Source organism: Oncorhynchus gorbuscha, linkage group LG10 (assembly GCF_021184085.1).
Source record: "Oncorhynchus gorbuscha isolate QuinsamMale2020 ecotype Even-year linkage group LG10, OgorEven_v1.0, whole genome shotgun sequence".
In the NCBI taxonomy this organism is placed as follows: domain Eukaryota; kingdom Metazoa; phylum Chordata; class Actinopteri; order Salmoniformes; family Salmonidae; genus Oncorhynchus; species Oncorhynchus gorbuscha.
This window is the reverse complement of record NC_060182.1, coordinates 46,867,894-46,892,168: the sequence shown is the minus strand read 5'-3', so window position 1 is coordinate 46,892,168 and position 24,275 is coordinate 46,867,894. Positions and strand designations below refer to the sequence as shown.

Sequence of the window (24,275 nt, the reverse complement as noted above, 5' to 3'; positions counted from 1 at the left end):
TGTTGTTGTTTGTGTTGCACTGCTTTGCTCTATCTTGGCCAGGTCGCAGTTGTAAATGAGAACTTGTTCTCAACTGGCCTACCTGGTTAAATAAAGGTGAAATAACAAAAATAAAAAAGTGTAATAGCATCCTTCTTTTTTACATTTATTTCAATTTGTGGGAAGCTGCAGTTTTGCAAATTGTTATTTATTTTTCTTTGATATGGTGCAATAATCTATTATGCTGTTCAGATTGTATTCATTTTGAATCGCTAGATTTATATGCACTTTAAATGCAAAGTTATACTTTAAATGCAAATGTTTAATAGCATTATTTTTCATAACAAACAAATGCATTTTTAAATACATTGTGGTTAAGGTAGAGTATGATTTCATTTAATAATTTAATATAATTAATTATTTAATTAATTATTTAATATAATATAATTATAATAAATTATAATTGTTTTAACACCAATCATAGTCAAACTAGCGCAAACTGTTTGATTTGAAAAAATACTAAACATATATTTTTTAAAGAGCCGTTTGGGAGCCAAAAGAGCAGGCTGTTTTTGGAGAGCTGAGCCAAATGAGCCTGCTCACTGAAAAAATCCGGAATGCCCATCACTACCGTGAAGTGGCAAAGGGTCACGTATACAGAACATAATGCACTCTGTTCGTAACATATTTTAGATTTGGGAACAAAAACATTTATTCAGATCGGACTTTTCTTCAATAAGAAAATCAGTAGAACGTTCGTCAGCCCAGTTCAATCTCCCGCCTTCTTCTCTAACTGCCGGACACTGGGCTTCCTCTCCTTACCATATTTGGTGGTGAGTGGAACCGTCAACCGGATGCTTCAGCTTTATACATTCGGTGAAACATCTGGCTCACGTAACCATCCACTGCGCCATAACCTACGCTCGTGAACTTTGAGCAACGTTAGCGTTATTCTTGACCACTACAACGGCAGCCATTTCCGAAAAAGGTAAGACGAGCAAGGTTTACAGTACTATAAAACAGGCATATTGTGTGCCTCTGTTGTTAGCAAGCAACTGCTCCTCACGACGCAGCAGAACGTAAACACTGGACGCTTCGCTCGGGCCGTCGTAACGTGCTACGTTATTTCATCCCCACGGCGTAGATCGCTGGCTTTGGCTCGCTGTGCGTTAACTGTGAAGCTCAGTTTAAAATGAAATGTCAGTGTATGGATCCGCTAATTTAGTGAACTATCCAGCTAGAGCGCCATAGGCATAATACAACAAGTATCTCTATGCCTTGTTTGGGCCTGGCTTGACATGATAAACTTAGCCACCCAACTAGCTTCTTATACCATGAATAATGTTGTAGCTACAGCACAAAAACTGCAATGAGAAGAACTAACGTTATATGTAACATCTAGTTAGTTCAATAGCGTTGATTCCAAATGTCTTAGTTTGTTGGTCAGGCCCTCTACATAATATTCATCCCTAACTACTTAGTAGGCATGTGCATATTTCCCTTTTCAAGACCATTCTGGCTCAGCCAATTCAAGTTTCATCAAATGTTATTTGTCACATACACATTGTTAGCAGATGGTAATGCGAGTGTAGCGAAATGCTTGTGCTTCTAGTTACGGCAGTGCAGTAATATCCAACAAGTAATCCAACAACTACCTAATACACAAATACTAAGGGGTGAATGAGAATATGTACATATGGATGAGCGATGGCTGTATAAAATACAGTATATACATATGAGTAATGTAAGATATGAAAATATTATTTAAAGTGTCATTGTTTCAAGTGACTAGTGACCTGTTTATTAAAGTGGCCAATGATTGGGCCTCAATGTAGGCAGCAGCCTCTTGAGTTGGTGATTGCTGTTTAGCAGTCTGATGGCCTTAAAATTAAGATAGAAGCTGTTTTTCAGTCTCTCGGTCCCAGCTTTGATGCACCTGTACTGACCTCGCGTTCTGGGTGATAGCGGAGTGAACAGGCAGTGGCTTGGGTGGTTGTTGTCCTTGATGATCCTTTTGGCCTTCCTGTGACGTTGGGTCCTGTAGGTGTCATGGAGGGCAGTTAGTTTGCCTCCGGTGACTCATTGTGGTTGAGGTCAGGGCTCAGTGCAATCCAGTCAAGTTCTTCCACACCGATCTCGACCAATAATTTCTCTATGGACCTTGCTATGTCCACAAGGGCATTGTCTTGCTGAAACAGGAAAGGGCCTCCCCCAAAAAGTTGGAAGCACAGAATTGTCTAGAATGTCATTGTATGCTGTAGTGTTAAGTGACATCCTATGACAGTGCCACGTTGATAGTCACTGAGCTCTTCAGTATGGGCCATTCTACTGCCAATGTTTGTCTATGGAGATTGCATGGCTGTGTTTTATTTAGTTTTTTACACCTGTCAGCAATGGGTGTGGCTGAAATAGCCAAATTGCTAATTTGAAGCGGTGTCCACATACTTGTGTGTGTGTGTCTACAGTGCATTCAGATAGTATTCACACCCCTTCCCTTTTTCCACATTTTTTTATGTTACAGCCGTACATGTTGACCGGACTGCACACGTTGAGTGTGCGAGCGTAGTAAAATAAATGTACACAAACATGTCATGCGATCATTGCACCCACAATGCGTGCGAGCGTCTGCATAGTCAGGTGCTAAAATAGAACTTAGCAAGTCCTGCCTCTCACATCTCCTCTTTGACACGTGGGTTTTTAGGAGCATATACCATCTCCTCATTGGTTTTTAGGACCATATACCCACATGGGTGAATGAAAGATGAACTGAGGTCCACACTCCAGTCGGTAGTGGTAATGCACCTTAAAGTTGGTTGCAAACCGCAATTTAAAGTCAGAAGCCTGAAGGAGGAGAAATTACTAGAAACTTGGTTGCAAACCGCAATTTAAAGTCAGAAGCCTGAAGGAGGAGAAATTACTAGAAACTTAACTTTTACCCTTTTATCTGTGGATAAATTGTCAGAATAGAGGACCTTGTGCATTTCAGGTAAAATAACAACCCAATGTTTATATCCCAGGACAAATTAGCTAGCAACAGCAAGCTATCTATATAAATTTCCATAAATGTTGAATGGTTTTTGACCTGTCCCAAAATGTTTATAGTTGGTTCAGAGTTTGTTTTGATATTTCAAACTGCGTGTCCTGATTGCGTCTGGTGTGGGGGGACAAAATCAACATGCGCACAATGGCAGATGTCTGGCGTGCGGTCTGGTCAGAGTTTTTTTCGAAAACAGATTTAAATAAAATGGCCTTATCAATATACACACACTACCCCATAATAAAAGTTATTTAGGACATTTTTGCAAATGTATTAAATATAAAAAATGAATACCTTATTTACAAAAGTATTCAGACCCATTGATGATCCTTGAGATATTTCTACAACTTGATTGGAGTCCACCTGTGGTAAATTCAATTGATTGGACATGATTTGGAAAGGCACACCTGTCTCTACACTGTCAACTGGTGGACCTTATATGTCAGAGCAAAAACCAAGCCTTGAGGTCGAAGGAGTTGCCCGTAGAGCTCAGAGACAGAATTGTGTCGAGGCACAGATCTGGAGAAGGGTACCAAAAAATGTCTGTAACATTGAAGATCCTCAAGAACACAGTGGCCTCCATCAGAAGTTTGGAACCACCAAGACTTCCTAGAGCTGGCCGCCTGGGCAATCTGGGGAGAAGGGCCTTGGTCAGGGAGGTGACCAAGAAACCGATGGTCACTCTGACAGCTCTCCAGAGTTCCTCTGTGGCGATGGGAGAACCTTCCAGAAGGACAACCATCCTTGAAGCACACCACCAATCAGGCCTTTATGGTAGAGTGGCCAGACTGAAGCCACTCTTCAGTAAAAGGCACATGACAGCCCACTTGGAGTTTGCAAAAAGGCTCCTAAGGGACTCTCAGACCATGAGAAACAAGATTCCCTGGTCTGATCAAACCAATATTGAACTCTTTGGCCTGAATGCCAAGTGTCAAGTCTGGAGGAAACTTGGCACCGTTACTTCAGTGAAGCATGGTGGTGGCAGCATCATGCTGTGGGGATGTTTTCAGTGGCAGGGACTGGGAGTCAGGATCGAGGAAAGATGAACGGCGCAAAGTAGAGATCGTTGATGAAAACCTGCTACGGACCTCAGACTGGGGCAAGGGTTCACCTTGCAACAGGACAACAACCTTAAGCACACAGCCAAGGCAAAGCAGGAGTGGCTTTAGGACAAGTCCCTGAATGTCCTTGAGTGGCCCAGCCAGAGCCTGGACTTGAACCCGATCGAACATGGAGAGACCCGAAAATAGCTGTGTAGAGACGCTCCCTATCCAACCTGACAGAGCTTGAGAGGAACGGGAGAAACTCCCCAAATACGGGTGTGCCAAGCATGTTGCAAAATGACCTCCAGCAGGCCACAAAAGTGCATGTGTCTGCTCAAACGGTCAGAAACAGACTCCATGAGGGTGGTATGAGGGCCAGACGTCCACATGTTTGGCATTTGCCAGAGAACACCAAGATTGGCAAATCGCCACTGGCGCCCTATGCTCTTCACAGATGAAAGCAGGTTCACACTGAGCACATGTGACAGACTTAACAGAGTCTGGAGACGCCGTGGAGAATGTTATGCTGCCTGCAACATCCTCCAGCATGACCGGTATGGCGGTGGGTCAGTCATAGTGTGGGGTGGCATTTCTTTGGGGGGCCGCACAGCCCTCCATGTGCTCGCCAGAGGTAGCCTGACTGCCATTAGGTACCGAGATGAGATCCTCAGACCCCTTATGAGACCGTATGCTGGTGCGGTTGGCCCTGGGTTCCTCCTAATGCAAGACAATGCTAGACCTCATGTGGCTGGAGTGTGTCAGCAGCTCCTGCAAGAGGAAGGCATTGATGCTATGGACTGGCCCGCCCGTTCCCCAGACCTGAATCCAATTGAGCATATCTGGGACATCATGTCTCGCTCCATCCACCAACGCCACATTGCACCACAGACTGTCCAGGAGTTGGCGGATGCTTTAGTCCAGGTCTGGGAGTAGATCCCTCAGGAGACCATCCACCACCTCATCAGAAGCATGCCCAGGCGTTGTAGGGAGGTCATACAGGCATGTGGAGGCCACACACACTACTGAGTCTCATTTTGGCTTGTTTTAAGGACATTAAATCAAAGTTGGATCAGCCTGTAGTGTGGTTTTCCACTTTAATTTTGAGTGTGACTCCCAATCCAGACCTCCATGGGTTGATACATTTGATTTCCATTGATAATTTTTGTGTGATTCTGTTGTCAGCACATTCAACTATGTAAAGAAAAAAGTATTTAATAAGAATATTTCATTCATTCAGATCTAGGATGTGTTATGTTAGTGTTCCCTTTCTTTTTTTGAGCAGTGTATATACCAGTCAAGTTTGGACACCTACTTATTCAAGGGTTTTTCTTTTGTGTTTTACTATTTTCTCCATTGTAGAATAATAGTGAATACAACTATGAAATAACACATTGAATCATGTAGTAACCAAAAAAGTGTTAAACTAATTAAAATGTATTTTTATATTTGAGATTCTTCAAAGTAGCCACCCTTTGCCTTGACTGCTTTGCACACTCTTGGCATTCTCTCAACCAGCTTCATGAGGTGTCACCTGGAATGCATTTCAATTAACAGGTGTGCCTTGTTAATTTGTGGAATTTCTTTCTTTAATGCGTTTTGAGCCAATCAGTTGTGTTGTGACAAGGTAGGGGTGGTTTACAGAAGATAGACCAATTTGGTAAAAGACCAAGTCCACATTAGGGCAAAATTCCAAGAACTTTGAAAGTTTCTACAAGTGCAGTTGCAAAAAACATCAAGCGATATGATAACCGTTACCAGCGTCAGAAATTGGCCATTAACTGCACCTTAGATTGTATTTCAAATTAATTCTTCAGAGTACAAGTAACAGATATCAACATCAACTGTTCAGAGGAGACTGTGTGAATCAGGCCATCATGGTCAGATTGCTCTAAAGAAACCACTATTGAAGGACACCAATAATAAGAAGAGACTTGCTTGGGCCAAGAAACACGCGCAATGTACATTAGACCGGTGGAAATGTGTCCTTTTGGTCTGAGTTGTATTTTTTTCTTCCAAAAAGCTGTTTCTTTGTGAGAAGCAGAGTAGGTGAATGGATGATCTCCACATGAGTGGTTGCCACCGTGAAGCATGGAGGAGGTGGTGTGATGGTGTGGGGTGGTGACACTGTCATTGATTTATTTCGAATTCAAGGCACAACCAGCATGGCAATCACAGCATTCTGCAGCAAAATGTCATCCGGTTTGCGCTTAGTCCCACTATCGCTTGTTTTTCAACAATGATAGTGGAATGCTTTTCCGACAATCTTGAAGGAGTTCCCACATGCTGAACACTTGGCTGTTTTTCCTTCACTCTGTGGTCCAACTCCATCTCAAACCATCTCAATTGGGTTGAGATCTGGAGATTGTGGAGGCCAGATCATCTGATGCAGTACTCATTACTCTCCTTCTTGGTCAAATAGAATGTACAAGAAACCCTTGAATGAGTAGGTGAGTCAACTTTTGGCTGGTACTGTACATATTTGGGGAAACTGAATGCAAGCATGCAGGTTAAATACAAAAACATTCTACAGGTGAGTGACTGAATTAGTGGATTCAGAATAAGTAATTATTTCAGAATTAGAAGGACTATTCTAATTCTGTAGTATAATAGTGGGCACTTTGAATACAGTGCCAGGGAGGAGTTATTGTGACAGGGTAGGAACCAAAGTGTCGACAAATGTTTCCTAGAGGGACCTATCATCTTTGGCTACATTGGATGGTTTCTCTTAGCTACTTCATGTAGCTAACATATTCTTGCTTTGCCTATTCTTTTGATTTAGAAGATACTGTTGCACATAAAACATGCAGTGGTAGGTCTATACCATCACTGAAATGGCCTTAGGCTGTATAGCTATTTACGTTTGCTCTGATTTAGTCAATTTATTGGCTAGCTAGTGATTAGCATTAGCGGCTAACAAGATTTAGGGCCAACATAAGAAAAGACGTGCTGCAGAGACTGAACACGAGGAGGAACAACAAATGGAACAACAAATGCGCTCCTTGAGTGACTGGGCGGGGCTAGTTCTGTGTGGAAAGCGGCATATAGCGAGAGCGGAGGGGATGACTCAGGTAGCGAAGTCAACTATAAAAATGGACACATTCATCACATTAAAAAATAAAACCAATAATACCATTTTATAAAAGGTCAAGTAAAATCCTAAACTGGTCCGTGCATCAGTATCGGTTTATGGTATACGGCCCAGGCCTATTGAGGGCCAAACGTTTTTGGGAACCTCTGATGAACACCTGAGCTGAGCCACTAATTAATTTGCAATGTTTTGCAGATTCAGTGTTTTTGAGCTAGCAATGTGTCAATATGTATCTTAAAAAATGAGCTTTGATGTAGCCAGTGAATATACACGGAACAAACATTTTGCATTTATAAGTTTTGGTCCCATATTTAATGAGCTGAAATAACAGATCCCAAAAAATGTTCCATATGCAGAAAAAGCTTATTTCTCTAATTTTGTGCAGAAATGTAAATCCTGTTAGTGAGCATTTCTTCACCTGAGAGCTCTAAAATGTGCAATTTTGTTACACACTGCTGCAGATTTCTCAAGCTTCGTGCAAGTGTGCAATTTGCATGCTTACTGCAGGAAGGTCCAGAGCTGTTGCCAGAATTGACTGTTCATTTCTCTACCATAAGCTGCCTCCAATGTCGTTTTAGAGAATTTGGCAGTATGTCCAATTGGCCTCACAACCGCAGATCATGTGTATGGCGTCGTGTGGGCAAGCGGTGTGCTGATGTCAACGTTGTAAACAGTGCTCCATTGGCGGTTTGGTTATGGTATGGGAAGTCGTAAGCTACGGACAATCAACACAATTGTATTTTATTGATGGCAATTTTGAATGCACAGAAAGATACCGTGACGAGTTCCTGAGGCCCATTTATGTATTTATTTATTTAAATGTATTTATTTATATATATATTTGTAGCACGCAATGACTATGTTAAGTTTGTGACTACAAACTCATTGGATGCATTTGCAGTATGTTTTGGGTTATGTTTTGACCAAAGGAAATAAATAAATAATTATCACGTGAAAACCGTAGATTAGGGCCTAATTTATTTATTTCAGTTAACTGATTTCCTTATGAACTGTAACTCAGTAAAATCTTTGAAATTGTTGCACTTTTATATTTTGTGTGTGTAGCACAACTTTCGATTTCATCCAGTCTCAAAATCAAATGGTTTGGACCATGTGTCAATCTCGTTCCACGAAGGGCCGAGTGCCGGCGGGATTTCACTCGCTTGAACTTGATGAATTAAGGCCACTGTTAAGTAAGAAACTTCCCTGGTTGTCTAGTTGAAAGGAAGAAAGGAAGAAAATAAAACGAGCAGACACTAGGCCCTGGTCAAACTGAGTTTGACCCCCTTGGTTTAGACCGTTTGGAAGTTTTTACGGAGTGAACTTTTCTCTTGCTTTCACCGTGCTAGCAGAAGTGATTGCTGTCCTCGTTATGAAATGATCAACTTTACCCTGTATATAGAAAAAATAACATATACACTGATTGTTTAAAGCAGGGACGGGCAAATGGTCCCCCTTTTTGAAAGCCCTCGGATAAATTTCCACAAATATATTTATTTATTTAGGAACTCAGTCAGAGTCTTAACTTACTGTTGCGAGTTAGAAAGGTAAAATACGCAAATTCAAAATTGGGTTGTTGTCGTGTCTTTGGCTATGCCGGATTAAGTGATATGACATGCTGTTCTATAAAATACTTTCTCTGTAATTAATATTAACTGATTGAGCTAATCATGTAAATGTAATTACCTAGAAAGTCGGGGCACCACGAAATAATATTTATAGAGCTGTTATCTTCCGAATAAACTCTTAAAGACCTAGTAATATTTTACATCAATAGCAGTCAATATTATAATCGTCACCTTATTTCAGTCTCATCTGAAAGTTGTAAATTCTTGGTTATCTTCACGAAACCTGGCTAACAAGTTAAATTGAGCAATACACAATTGGGTTTAATTATTTATTTACTAAATACCTAATTAATCACACAGAATGAATCATACCTTGATTACAAATGATCATAAAGGAAAATGTCCCTAGTGGACGGAACAGACATGACAGCTGGTTACACAAAGAAAAGGGGGGGTTGGGTTTAAGTGAAAAAGCGGAAAGACTGAAGAACAAAGGGAGAAGCGATGTCTCTATCATAAATACAGTATCTTATGCATTCTAAATTACTGCCCATTTGGAAAAGGAAAATGCAATGAATATTTACTCTGAGCTGCGCTTCAATAGGTTGGTGGTAGATGGAAGGCCGAGTTGCCCAAGAGTTCTTCCATCCTTTGAAGAGTGTCTCTGGTGGTGAACGGGAAACGTTGTAGTGTCGTCGTTGTGTGGTAGGCAGGATACTCTGTCTGTCCTCTCCTAGCCCACGTTTACAGTGGCCGCTGCTAACTCAACGGCTAGGAGGTATCACTTCTGTAGCGAATAAGAGTTCAAAGTTCATACCATTCGCAACCAAAGCTCACGCTGAGGTTGGCTTCACCCTGTAGTTATTATCTGAACCCTTCTGACATCGGATCGTCATCCTAATGTACCCGGAACAGGAGGTTACATTTTCGTCAAGGCTTTTATATAGTGGAGGGAGAGAAGGGTGTGTTTCATAGTTTTATAGCCCATGTCGCTTCACAGGGGCGGGTCACTGATTGAGCAGAGCCCTAACCTTATGAAAACCCAAATCTCTCATTTGGAAGCTAAAATTACATTTCATCTTTTCACCAATTTTATATTCAAACATTTTAAATTACACAACAATTCCATGTGAATCTGATAACCATAATGTGTACACTTTCCACTGTAGAGTTTGTCATCCTATCATTGATATTATTGATGAGAATGTCTCAGAAGACAACCAAACTGACATCCTATTCATTAAGTACCAACTCATTTCCCCCCACCTTCTGAATTTCCCAGAATCTCTATGTTAACCAAGGGATTTTCAAATGTCACATCAGTAGGGTAGAGAGAGGAAAAAGGGGGAGAGATATTTATGACTGTCATAAACCTACCCCCAGGCCAACGTCATGACATTGTGCATTAGCAGTTTCTCCCTTTCTCTCAATTAGCCCATGTCAGCAACATTTGATTATTTATTGCTAAGTCAGTTTAGTGGCCAGCTATATAAGCTTGTTATCATGGCCGAATACAGGCCGGGGGGCCACCATTTTTGTTAGTCGGTCTCACTCAGATATCAGACTTGTGAGCAACTGCAGCCCCTCCATATTGAGTTCAGATTTTTTTTGTTCCCCCACCCCCATCAAAGTTGCCCATCGTTATGGTTTAAAGCAAAACTAAACTAAGCCCCAATCAGAAGGTTGCTTAGGATACTTTATTCTGTTAAAACACTTAACAATGCATTTGATAATAGCCTAACAAATTGCATTGGTTGTCACTCAACTAATAAAGCCTAATATTGCGCAAGACATTTTACAAACATTTTGAATGCTCAAGGGGACGCACGGCCTACCTCTTGTTGGTCAGCGGAGCGTACAGTACACAGTTTAACTAGGCAACTGATATTGCTTGGGATTGTTTGGAATGCAAAATGACTTATTGATCAATGACTGTCAGCACAGTTACATGCTCAGTTTGACGCTGAAGGAGAGAATGCATCAGTTGTCACAAAAGAATAGGTATTTTTGGATGGTTAAAAGAGCCTAATATGAGAATTATTTTGTGAATTGGTGTTTTTTCTGACCGATGCATGCTACATTTTAGATCTGTTCGGGGACTGCAGACTGATGCACTCATATCTTAAATATTTTAACCAGGGACCGACGTGAATTGTTACGTCCCTACTAACTAGTTTACATTGCCAAATGGTGGCCTAGGCAGAAGTATGATCATTCACCCCTGAAAGGCCAGTTGGTGGTAGCCATAGTGAAGAGACCTAGTACACTTCTTTCAATTACTAATAATAGCCCACGCCATATATCAGCCTAAAAGACATTGAAGGGAGATGTACTCTGGAATGTCAAATTTCATCATTAGCACAGAACTGTGTCTGTTTCACTCAGTGAGACCTGACCCCCCCCCCCCCACCCTCCCCATGGCATCATCTGAGGTCAATGTTAATGTGGAGGAGGTGGTAGTCGTGACAACGCCGGATGGAGCAGGGGAGGGCTCGGCTGCAGAGGTGGTGAAGACTGTGCTGGTGGCTACAGAGCTGACCCAGGCAGGGTGAGTGGTGGTACACACACATTGAGATGAAAGTCCCATGACTGCTTCTCCAGACCAATCAGGGAAGTATTAAAGCTTAAAACAGTGAGTTAATTGTGTGTTTACCATACACACAAACCTCAGTCACTTTGAGTCAGTGATACATACCCCTTAGCCCTATGCCACAGGATGTTTGTGGCACCTTAATTGGAGAGGACGGGCTCATGGTAATGTCTGGAACGGAATGAGTGGGATTGTATCAAATACATATTTTTTTTCATGTGTTTGATACTCCGTTCGCTCTGTTCCAGCCGTTATGAGCCGTCCTCTTAGCAGCCGCCACTGGACTTATGTTACATAAGACTATTTGATGAGTTGTTCCTCATCAGGTTACATATATTCAAAAGGTCAACCCTAGTGGTGGTAGTAGGTTTGTAATCAAGCGTACCACAACCAAAGATGGACATAGTCTAGTCTTTGGTAGTGGTACACTTGATAGTATCTGTCCCCTCTCATCTGGGGTGCTGCATATTGTCTTTGATTTTAACACTCACTGAGCTTTTTCTATGGCTTATTGACTTATTGGAGTTTCTCTATCTATTCAGGGAGGAACTTACAGATGGAAGCGTGGAGTCAGAAACTGACGCCACCATCACTGTGACAAAGGAGGCAGTCCTAGGTAAAGTTAATCCATTCATGCAAACTACCTTTAGCACCTATTGACGATAGTATCTTCTGGCCGGGGAGGTTTGTTTAGATCTCCGACACTTGCTCTAAACATTAACACTCATCACTTGCGGTACGGTTTTGGAAACCGAAGGAACATATCCTCCATATCAGCAACAATCAATAAAAGGTTTTATTACGACACCTTAAAACAGTGTACAGTAAGTGTGTATTTAGTATTTTAAATCATTTTGATGTGATATGAAAGCATATGTGGCTTTGTTCTAGAACCGTACCACAATATGAGAATCAATTCATGTTTTGATGGAGTTTTTGGCTGCCAGAGACAATTAGTTTCTAAACAGAACATGTAAGGTCCTTGGACTATAAGGAATAATGTTTGCCTAATAATGGACTGAAGGAGCCTAAGGTAAAGTGTGAAGTTATATGCTGATCAGGACATTGTCACTGCCATGAGCTTGATGATGAATCTAATGTTAACTCTGATGTTTGTGGCCGACTGTTTGGAAACTTCTCTAGCGGTATTCATATTGCATTTATAATAAATAATATCCCCTGTACCAAAGGGCACAGCTAGTTCTGCTGTACAAATTTCTGTAACTTATTCATTGTCCCTCGAGGCAGGCCTATCAAACTAACAATCAAATTTAAATCAAACCTTATTTGTCACATGCGCCGAATACAACGTGTCGACCTTACCGTGAAATGCTTACTTGCAAGCCCTTAACCAACAGTGCAGTTCAAGAAAGAGTTAAGAAAATATTTACCAGTAAACAAAAGGAAATAAAATAACAACAAGGCTATATACAGGGGGTACTGGTACCGAGTAAATGTGCAGGGGTACAGCTTTAGTCAAGGTAATATGTACATGTAGATAGGGGTGAAGTGACTATGCATAGATAATAAACAGCGAGTAGCAGCGGTGTAAAAACAAATGGGGGGGGGGGGTGATCAATGTAAATAGTTCGGTTGCCATTTGATTTAATTGATCAGCAGTCTTTTGGCTTGGGGGTAGAAGCTGTTAGGGAGCCTTTTGGTCCTAGACTTGGTGCTCCAGTACCACTTGCTATGCAGTAGCAGAGAAAACAGTCTGACTTGGGTGACTGGCGTCAATGACAATTTTTTGGGTCTTTCCTCTGACACCGCCTAGTATATAGGTCCTGGACGACAGGAAGCTTGGCTCCAGTGATGTACTGGGCCGTACGCACTACCCTCTGTAGCACCTTATGGTCAGATGCTGAGCAGTTGCTAATACCAGGCGGTGATGCAACCGGTCAGGATGCTCTCGATGGTGCAGCTGTGGAACGTTGTGACGATCTGGGGACCCATGACAAATCTTATCAGTCTCCCAAGGGGGAAAAGGTGTTGTCATCACGACTGTCTTGGTGTGTTTGGACCATGTTAGTTTGTTGGTGATGTGGACACCAAGGAACTTGAATCTAGAGAGCGACCGATTTTATGATTTTTCAATGACGATACCGATTCTTGGAGGACCCCAAAAAAAAACAGTTTTAATCAGCAGATTTTTATATATATATATATTACAACAATACTGAATGAACAATGAACACTTCTTTTAACTTAATATAATACATAAATAAAATATATTTAGTCTCAAATAAATAATAAAACATGTTCAATTTGGTTGAAATAATTCAAAAACAGTGTTTGAGAGGAAAGTAAAAGTGCAATATGTGCCATGTGAAAAAGCTAAGTTTAAGTTCCTTGTTCAGAACATATGAAAGCTGGTGGTTCAATATTCACAGTTAAGAAATATTAGGTTGCAGTTATTATAGGAATTATGATGTGTCAACTATTTCTCTCTATACCATTTTTGTATTTCATATACCTTTTGACTATTGGATGTTCTAATAGGCACTTTAGTATTGCCAGCCTAATCCCAGGAGTTGATAGGCTTGAAGTCAAACAGTACTGTGATCAAGCATGGCTAAGAGCTGCTGGCAAACGTAAGCATTTATTCAAACTTTACTGTGAGCTGCTCAGTCAGACTGCTATATCAAATCATAGACTTAATTAGAATATAATAAACACAGAAATATGAGTCTTTGGTCATTAATATGATCTAATATGATCAAATCTGGAAACTATCATATTGAAAACAAAACATTTATTCTTGGTGACATATGGAACCGTTCCTTATTTTATCGAACGTGTGGCAACCCTAAGTCTAAATATTGCTGTTACATTGCACAACCTTCAATGTTTTGTCATAATTATATAAAATTCTGGCAAATTAGTTCGCAACGAGCCAGGCTGTCCAAACTGTTGCATATACCCCGACTCTGCGTGCAATGAACGCAAGAGAAGTGACACAATTTCCCTAATTAATATTGCCTGCGAACATTAATTTCTTTGAACTAAATATGAAGGTTTCAAAAAATATATAGTTCTGTGTATTGATTTTAAGAAAGGCATTGATGTTTATGGTTAGGTATATTCGTGCAACGATTGGGTGATTTAACAAAGGCGCATTCATGAAAAAAAGCACGTTTGACGAAGTAGGCTGTGATTCGATAAATTAACAGGCACCACATAGATTATATGCAATGCAGGACAAGCTAGTTAACCTAGTAATATCATCAACTATGTGTAGTTAACTAGTGATTATGTGAAGATTGATTGTTTTTTATAAGTTTACCTCGGCTCCTTGCTACACTCGCGTAACAGGTGGTCAGCCTGCCACGTAGGTTCCTCATCTCATAGAATGCAATGTAATTGGCGTCCAAAAATGCTGATTACCGATTGTTCTGAAAACTTGAAATCAGCCCTAATTAATCAGCCATGCCATCGGTCGACCTCTACTTGAGACTCTCGACCCGCTCCACTACAGCCCCGTCGAAGTTAATGGGGGCCTGTTTGGCCCGCCTTTTGCTGTTGTCCACGATAAGCTCCTTTGTCTTGCTCACATTAAGGGAGAGGTTGTTGTCCTGGCACTACACTGCCAGGTCTCTGACCTCCTCCCTATAGGCTGTCTCAATGAAAGATTTTTACTTTGTCAGCTCGGGGATTCGATTTTGCAACATTCCGGTTACTAGTACAACGCTCTAACCACTAGGCTACCTGCCGCCCCAGCATTCTCACATAGGTGTTCCTTTTGTCCAGGTGAGAAAGGGCAGTGTGGAGTGTGATTGAGATTGTGACATCTGTTGGGGCGGTATGCGAATTGGAGTGGGTCTAGGGTGTCCGGGAGGATGCTGTTGATGTGAGGCATGACCAGCCTTTCAAAGCACTTCATGGCTACTTCATGTGCTACGGGGCGGTAAACATTTAGGCAGGTTGATTTTGCTTTCTTGGGCAAAGGAACTATTGTGGTCTCCTTGAAACATGTAGGTATTACAGAATCGGTCAGGGAAGCGTCTGGGTTTCCCTTTGTAGTCCGTAACAGTTTTCAAGCCATGCCGCATCTGACGAGCGTCAGAGCTGGTGTAGTAGGTTTCAATCTTAATACTGTATTGCCACTTTGCTTGTTTGATGGTTCATCTGAGGGCATAGCAGGATTTCTTATAAGCGTCCGGATTAGTCTCCAGCTCCTTGAAAGCGGCAGCTCTAGCCTTTACCTCGATGTGGATGTTGCCTGTAATCCACTGCTTCTGGTTGGGATATGTACGTACGGTCACTGTGGGGAGGAAGTCGTTGATGCACCTATTGATGAAGCCGGTGACTGAGGTGGTATACTCCTCAATGCCATTAGATGAATCCCGGAACATATTCCAGGCTGTGCTAGCAAAACAGTCTTGTAGCGAAGCACCCATGTCATCTGACCACTTCTTTATTGAGCGAGTCACTGGTACTTCCTGTTTTAGTTTTTGCTTGTAGGCAAGAATCAGGAGGATAGAATTATGGTCAGATTTGCCCAATTGAGGGCAGGGGAGAGCTTTGTATTCATCTCTGTGTGTGGAGTAAAGGTGATCCTCTGGTTAGAAATGTGACATGCTGGTCGAAATGTAGGTCAAATGGATTCGTTTGCCTGCATTAAACTCCCCGGCCACTAGGAACGCTGTTTCTAGATGTGCATTTTCTTGTTTGCTTATAGCCTTATACAGTTGGTTGAGTGGTGTCTTAGTGCCAGCATAGTCTTTTTCTGTGGTAAATAGACAGTCACGAATAATATAGATGGGCTGTAGACCACACTATCATAATTACTCTACCTCAGCTGAGCAATACCTAGAGACTTCTTTAATATTAGACATCGCACACCAGCTGTGATTGACAAAAAGACACACCCCCACCCCTCGTCTTACCAAACGTAGCTTCTCTGTCTTGCTGGTGCATGGAAAATTCTGCCAGCTCTATATTATCTGTGTCATCGTTCAGCCATGACAATGTGGAAAACAAGATATTATGTACCGTTTTTAGGATAATCTTGATTTTAGGTCATTGATTTTATTTTCCAATGATTGCATGTTGGCCAATAGAACGGAAGGCAGTGAGGGTTACTCGCCCGCCTACAATTTCTGAGAAGGCAGCCTGACTTCTGCCCTCTTTTTCTCCCGTCTTTTTTTTCATGCAAATTATGTGGATTTGGGCCTGTTCCCGATAAAGCAGTATATGCTTCATGTCGGACTCGTTAATGGAAAAAGTTTCTTCCAGTTCGAGGGGAGTAATCTCTGTTCTGATATTCGGAGGTTATTTTCGGTCATAAGAGATGGTAGCAGCAACATTATGTACAAAATAAGTTGCAAAAAAACTAACAAAATAGCACAGTTGTAAAACGTCAGCCATCCCCTACGGCGCCATTCTACTTCCCTAAACCATCACTTTGTTTTTGTAAAGTGGCTGTGTGCATGTCTTAAATGATCAAATGAATTAAATGCTGGTTTGTAATCTGCCTCTCTGTCTGAGCAGTGAAGCTGTCAGAGGAGATGGATGTGGAAGCTGATTTGGTCTACCCAATCACTTGTGGGGATGTGAAGGGCACCCTGGTCTGGAAGAAGTTTGTTTGCCCTGGCATCAACATCAAATGTGTCCAAGTATGTCTGATTTAACCCACTTTTTAGCCATTTTAGCCAAGTTCAACTCAGTCTTTCACAGTCCTATAGAATAATCATTTTGAGGTTTATTATCACCATGATATGCGCACAAAGAGAGGAACCATGGAGGTACCAGGTCATGTTCATTTGGCCCTAAACAAAGAAAAAAAACTTGAACTTGTCCAATAAGAAGCACTTGTTTTCTTTTACACACCATTTTTCTACGATGTGCACTCATGAATAAGACCGACATCATCGGGGTCAATCTCTGTTCCAGTTCAATGAGCATCTCATCAGTCCCAAGGAATTTGTCTATCTGGCTGGGAAATCTACATTGAAGGACTGGAAGAGAGCCATTCGTGTGAACGGCACTATGATCAGGTCAGTGGCTTCGAAGGGATGGATTTTCACAAAGAATTTACAATGTGAACCGTATGGATCTCAATGCAAGAATTGAGTAGAGTTCTCTAAGTTCACACTAAGTTCACACTCTCAGTCTGCAAAATGGATTATCAATCATTTTGCAGTTCTGAAATGTGCCACACGATGGCACTGTAACATAAAATAAATGAAGGGTGCTTCCATGGCACAAGTTTAGTAAGGCCTGGGGTCATGTTTCAAATGGGCTTTCAAATGGGCTGAAACAGGGAAGGGTCTATCTGGACTGAATAAGAAATGCTTATTTTTGCTTTCAGATGCAAAATGTTTTAAATAGTTTTCAATTGCATGCCCTAATGAACCGCACTTTGTCGGGAGATGAGACTTTCTCTGATGCTGTCTGGCAGCTGATTAATGGTATGATATAATTCCCCATAGGAAAATCATGGACTCAGGCGAGTTGGATTTCTACCAGCACTCCAAGGTGTGCTCCAACACCTGCCGCAGTACTAAGATTGACCTGGTGGGGACCAGAGTGTCACTCAGCAGCCAGCAGGCCACCGAATATGTTCCTGTCACTCCTTCCTTATCTGACGGTAAACACTCACATCCTAGTCTTTGGAAAGGATTGTGTAACATTTGAGGTGTTCAAAGCTTACCATGATGTCATTCTAGTGAACGGATCACCGGCCATGTTTCCAACAGAGGTATCATCAGACGACACCACGGAATGGGTCACGGCTATAGGAGGTGAGTTTTAACTGACCACTTTGCTTAGAAATTAGGCTAGATTACTTTAGACGTTCAACGTTCAATAATCAGACGCTCAATCGTGTAATGGCCCCACTGCTTTTCCAGTCACATTATTATTATTATTATTATTATTATATTACATGACAGTGCACTTAGATCTGTTGACAGTTATAATTGTGATCATGATGTACACTTATTCTCTTAATCAATCTCTTTTTACTGTAGAGGTTTTCAAATCTCTTTGGGCTCCTGCAGACGTTCCATGTATTTGAACTATTCCACAGCTAGCCCACCTAAATCAACTTGTCAACCTATATATGGGTCATGCATACACACATACATACATACATACATACATACATACATACATACATACATACATACATACATACATACATACATACATACATACATACATACATACATACATACATACATACATACATACACAGAAGTATGTGGATACCCCTTCGGATTAGTGGATTTGGCTAGTTCAGCCACATTTGTTGCTGACAGGTGTATAAAATTTAGCACACCGCCATGCAATCTCCATAGACAAACATTGGCAGTAGAATGGCCTAACTGAAGAGCTCAGTGACATTCAACGTGGCACCGTCATAGGATGCCACCTTTCCAACAAGTCAGTTCATCAAATTCCTGCCCTTGCTTTGTTTCAGAGGATTCTGTGACCTTCTGGAGGGGTCTGAAGGAGGCTGGGTTGCTGGAGGAAGTGGTGGAGGACTTCCAGAAGGAGATTCAGGAGGTGCTAAAGGGAATGCAGGAGCGCATCACCGAGCCTCCCCTGCAGGTCAATGGTCAGTGGAGCTTCTCTCAATTAAATTATCTGTGTGTGTGTATGTATAATATAAGATGGCGCTGAAGAACATGGCTGATGTTTTACATTCTCCCAACCAATTGTGCTATTTTTTATTTTTATTTTTGCGTTTTGTATAACTTATTTTTTTACTTATTGTGGACATAATGTTGCTGCTACTGTCTCTTATGACCGAAAATCATTTCTGGACAGCGATTACTCACTGCGGACTGGAAGAAACCTTTTCCTTTATCGAGTCCGACATCCTGCTTTCACTGGAATAGTCCCAGATCCATGCCTTTTATGTGAAGAAAAGACTATCGTGCAATCATTGGAAAATAAAATTGATGACCTACGATTTAAGATTATCCTACCAACGGGACATTAAAAACTAACATCTTATGTTTCACCGAGACGTGGCTGAACGAAGATACGGACAATGTGGAGCTAGCGGGATTTTCCATGCACCGGCAGAACAGAGACGCTACCTCTGGTAAGACTAGGGGTGGGGGTATGTGTCGTTTTGTCAAAAACAGCTGGTGCGCATATTGATATTAGGGAGAGGCATGTGTAGCCGAGTGTTCATAGGGTCCAATGAGTAGCACTAGATGATTCAGGGAGCCAATTCCGTAGTCACTGCTACGCTAGGCGAGCTGTAGACATGGCGATTCAGACAGCTAGTGGGCCGGGGCTAGCAGATGGGCATCCGGCGACATCGCAATGGAAGAGCCTGTTGAGACCACCTCGGATGGTTACGTCGGCAGACCAGTCGTGATCCAGGGTCCAGGCCAATTGGCAAAATAAGTATTGTAGCCCAATAATTGGCTGGTGGACCTCTTTGGTTAGCTGAGAGTTGGGCCTAGCTTCAGGCTAGCTCCAGGCTAACTGGTGCTTGCTTCAGGACAGAGATGTTAGCCAGGAGTAGCCACTCGGATAGCAGCTAGCTAGCTGTGATGATCCGGTGTAAAGGTTCAGAGCTTGCGGTAGGAATCCGGAGATGTTGTAGAGAAAAAGCACTCCGATATGCTCTGGGCTGATATCGCGCTGTGCAGACTGGCAGGAATTGACTAGGTTGAGGCTGGCTGATGTCTGAGTTAACGGTGAGGACCGCTAGCAGTGGCTAAATGATTACTAGCTCGTTAGCTGGCTAGCTTCTGAAGGGGGTCCCGGTTCTAAAGTATAAAAATAAATAGCAGATCCGTACCACATTGGGTGGGGCGGGTTGCAGGAGAGTAATTAAGACAAAAACACACGTCCGACTGCTACACCATCTTGGAAACAACCTGTTAGTGAGCATTTCTCCTTTGTCAGATAATTGATCCACCTGACAGGTGTGGCATATGAAGAAGCTGTTTAAAACCTGTTTGGGATAAGGGGCAGCATTGGGAAGTTTGGATGAAAAGCGTGCCCAGAGTAAACTGGCTGTTACTCAGGCCCAGAAGCTAGGATATGCATATAATTAGTAGATTTGAATTTTAAAAACACTAAACATTTCTAAAACTGTTAAAATAATGTCTGTGAGTATAACAGAACTCATATGGCAGGTGAAAACCTGAGAAATATCCAACCAGGAAGTGGAAATTCTGAGGTTTGTAGTTTAAGGGAATGCCTATCCAATATCCAGTGTCTGTGGGGTCAGATTGCACTTCCTAAGGCTTCCAGTAGATGTCAACAGTCTTTAGTTGTTTCAGGCTTCTATTGTGAAAGGGGAGAGAATAAGTCCACTCAGCGTAAGTGGCTTGAGTTGTTTGTCGCGCGTTGTTGGTTCTTTCTTTTCTATTGTCAACGCTGTTGTCCGGTTTAAATAATATTGAATATTTATGATAAAGATCCTAAAGATTACAGACATTGTTTGACATGTTTCTACTAACTTTAATGGAACTTGTTTTACTTTTTGTCTGGATGTTGTGCCCGCGCTTTGTGTACATGGATTATTGAACTAAATGCGCAAAGAAAAATGAGGTTTTTGGACATAAAGATTAACTTTATCGAACAAAACAAACATTTATTGTGTAACATGAAGTCCTGTGAGTGCCACCAGATGAAGATCAAAGGATTCATTTTAACGCTATTTCTGACTTTTGTGACACCTCCCCTTGGCTGTTTTTTTGTGGCTAGGCGCTGTCCTGACATAATCGCATGGTGTGCTTTTGCCGTAAAGCCTTTTTGAAATCAGACACCGTGGTTGGATTAAAATGGTGTATAATACTTGTATGTTTGAGGAATTTTAATCATGACATTTCTGTTTTGAATTTGGCGCCCTGCAATTTCACTGTCTGTAGGCCAGGTGTTCCGCTAGCGGAACTCCCTTCCCAGAAAGGTTCAACAGCATGACCATTACACAGGTGCACCTTGTGCTAGAGACCCCAAAAAATAGGCCACTCTCAAATGTGCAGTTTTGTCAACACAATGTCAGATGTCTCAAGTTGAGGGTGTTTGCCAATTGCACGCTGACTCCAGGAATGTCCACCAGAGATGTTGCCAGATTATGGAATGTTAATTTCTCAACCATAAGCCACCTCCAACATTGTATTAGAGACTTTAGCAGTAAGTCCAACCAGCCTCAAAACCGCAGAACACTGGTTTGCATAACCAAAGAATTTCTGCACAAACTGTCAGGGTCTTGAACTGACTGCAGTTTGGTGTCATAACTGACTTCAATAGGCAAATGCTCACCTTCTATGGCCACTGGCACGTCAGATGAATCCTGGTTTCAACTGTAGCAGGCAGATGGCAGACTGTGTCGATGGTGCCGTGTGGGCGAGACGACGTTTTCTGATAATGTGACGAGATCCTGAGGCTCATTGTCATGCCATTCATCCACCGCCATCACCTCATGTTTCGGCTTGATAATGCATGGCCACATGTCGCAAGGATCCGTACACAATTCTGGGAAGCAGAAAATGTCTGTTGTTCCATGACCTGCATACTCACCAGACATGTCACTCATTGACATGTACGACAGCGTGTTCCAGTTCCCGTCAATATCCAGCAACTTCACACAGCCATTTGAAGAGGAATGGGACAACATTCCACTGGCCACATACTTTTGTGTATACAGTGCATTCGGAAAGTATTCAGACCCCTTTACTTTTTCCACATTTTAAGATACAGCCTTATTCTAAAATGGATGATTTTTCTATACAATACCTCATAATGATAAAATGAAAACCTTTTTTTTAATGTTTGGAAATGTATAAAAATTGTTTAAAAAAACATGACATTATTGACATAAGTATTCAGACCCTTTGCTATGAGACTTGAAATTGAGCTCAGGGGCATCCTGTTTCCATTGATCATCCTTGTTTCTACATATGTATTTTTCTTTTTAGTTTTTGGTACTTTTACCCCTTTTTTCTCCAGAGCCATGTGTCATCCGAAACATGGCCCTGTCAAGCCGTACTGCTTCTTGACACAGTGCTCACTTAACCCGGAAGCCAGCCGCACATCTTTGGGCACCGCCCAACGACAATGAGTAACAGGCAATTCACTTTGGGCACTTCAGTCAGGCGGAAATTCTGATACAAGGACCCGAGCCCTAACAAGTCACTTAAAGCATGATTTGATGGTCATTACCTTCTTTTTTTTTTACATGAAAGGATGGGTTAACTTGGCCCCACAGATAATTGATCTGCAATTGACCTTAAGTTTCAGTCATGGGATTTTTGTTTTAACACCTGGGAGGGTCTTATAATAAGACAAAATAAACAAAGATGGTTCTGCTTCTATGTTATGTGCTAAAACAAAAATTGAAACTTAAATAAGGACTTTGTTCAGAAATGTTTCCCCCATTCGTTGAATATAGTCATGTGTGATCTGTTTTTCTGCTGTCCTAATGCCATTCTCACTTCAATCCTGACTTTTCATGCTCCTACTCTCTGTGTTGGACTATGTCTTCGCAGATGCTGTGCTGCTGAACAATATAGTGCAGAACTTCGGCATGCTCGACTTGGTTAAGAAGGTGCTAGCCAGTCACAAGAGCCAGATGGACCGACATAGGGAGCAGTATTCACGCAGTCTTGTCGGTGAGTTAAATTCTCACAATAACATTCTTCATTATTTTGCCTTTGAGCCCTTTGTGTTTTGAGGATTTCCTAGATGTCACTATTTTTGTTGCAGCTGGCTTAGAAGCAGCTCCTTTTGCAAATAATGTGAAATGTTACTGTTTTGCGTTGTGTATTAAGTTTGGCCCGTCTTTTTCCGTAGCTCTGGAGCAGCAGTGTGACGAGCACAGGAAACGTGCCAAGGAGTTAAAGAGCAAATCCCAACACCTCAACAACGTCCTCATGACCCTAACTCCCGTGGCCGTGCCGTCCACGCCCAAACGCCCACGCCTCACCCGCGCTGTCTCGGGCCCTGCCGTTATGTCCAGTGCCCCCACCCAGATCACCCTGCCTCTCACCCAGCTGGCAGGCCTGCCTGTTGGGTGCAAAGTGCTCTCGATAGGGGGAGCCGGTGCCGGCCAGCAGACCTACACGGTGCTGACCTCCCCCACGGGCGAGCTGGGGCCAGATGCCTCCAATCTGACTGTACTCTCCACGGCCGCCGCCGTTCAGGAGGGTGCACCCGCACCATCAGCCTTCGTCAAGATGGTCAGCTCAGGCTATCAGCTGATCACGCTGCCTGCCGCGTTGAGCACCCAGATACAGGGCCTGGCTGGGGGCACGGCCCAGGGCACCACTACCATGATGGCAGTACCTATGGGTAACAACGCACTGCAGAGCACGGCAGCAGTGGTCACAGCATTGGGGAGACGGGTGGAAGTTAATGTGCAGGAGGGTGTGGCACCAGAGACTGAGGAGCAGGAGGCGAAGGAGACGATGGAGAGTTAGAGAGATGGACTCCTCCTGTAGTGTTAAAAACATGTCGGGGACTCCTCACTGGTTTGGAGTGCAAGTACTGGAACCAGTGCTTAGGTCTAGTGGTGTTGAACTATGAAGGACCCATATCAGTAAAGATTACTTCAAATGTATAACTACATGCACTGCTCATTTTACTCAAAGCACACGCGTGTGTGTGTGTGTGTGTGTGTGTGTGTGTGTGTGTGTGTGTGTGTGTGTGTGTGTGTGTGTGTGTGTGTGTGTGTGTGTGTGTGTGTGTGTGTGTGTGTGTGTGTGTGTGTGTGTGTGTGTGTGTGTGTGTGTGTGTGTGTGTGTGTGTGTGTGTGTGTGTGTGTGTGTGTGTGTGTGTGTGTAGGTGAAAATGTCTGTGCAGAATTGAGTTTGGAGTTCATAAGTGTATATTTTTATAACCATGCAAGTAGATGCCGACTCTGCTCAAAAGCCATGATCTTAGTTCTTCTCAGGTGTCCATTTTCACTGGGGTGTAGGTGCCATGTTCACATTATCTCTTTACATTGTGCTAAAAATGTAAATTCTACAATCTTTCAACATCAGAATGTTTTTCCTTT

General features: G+C 42.3%; 1 protein-coding gene across 1 annotated transcript; it reads left to right on the top strand.

Moving 5' to 3' along the window:
• Positions 1 to 568: 568 nt before the first annotated feature.
• LOC124046900 (glucocorticoid modulatory element-binding protein 2-like) lies at positions 569 to 23,887 on the top strand. Its single transcript, XM_046367671.1, has 11 exons — positions 569 to 631; positions 953 to 967; positions 11,148 to 11,263; positions 11,848 to 11,921; positions 16,796 to 16,920; positions 17,198 to 17,301; positions 17,737 to 17,894; positions 17,974 to 18,048; positions 18,729 to 18,866; positions 22,768 to 22,890; positions 23,072 to 23,887. The coding sequence occupies exons 1-11, from the start codon at positions 569 to 571 to the stop codon at positions 23,695 to 23,697; spliced, it is 1,617 nt and encodes a 538-aa protein (XP_046223627.1). The 3' UTR covers positions 23,698 to 23,887.
• Positions 23,888 to 24,275: the final 388 nt, after the last annotated feature.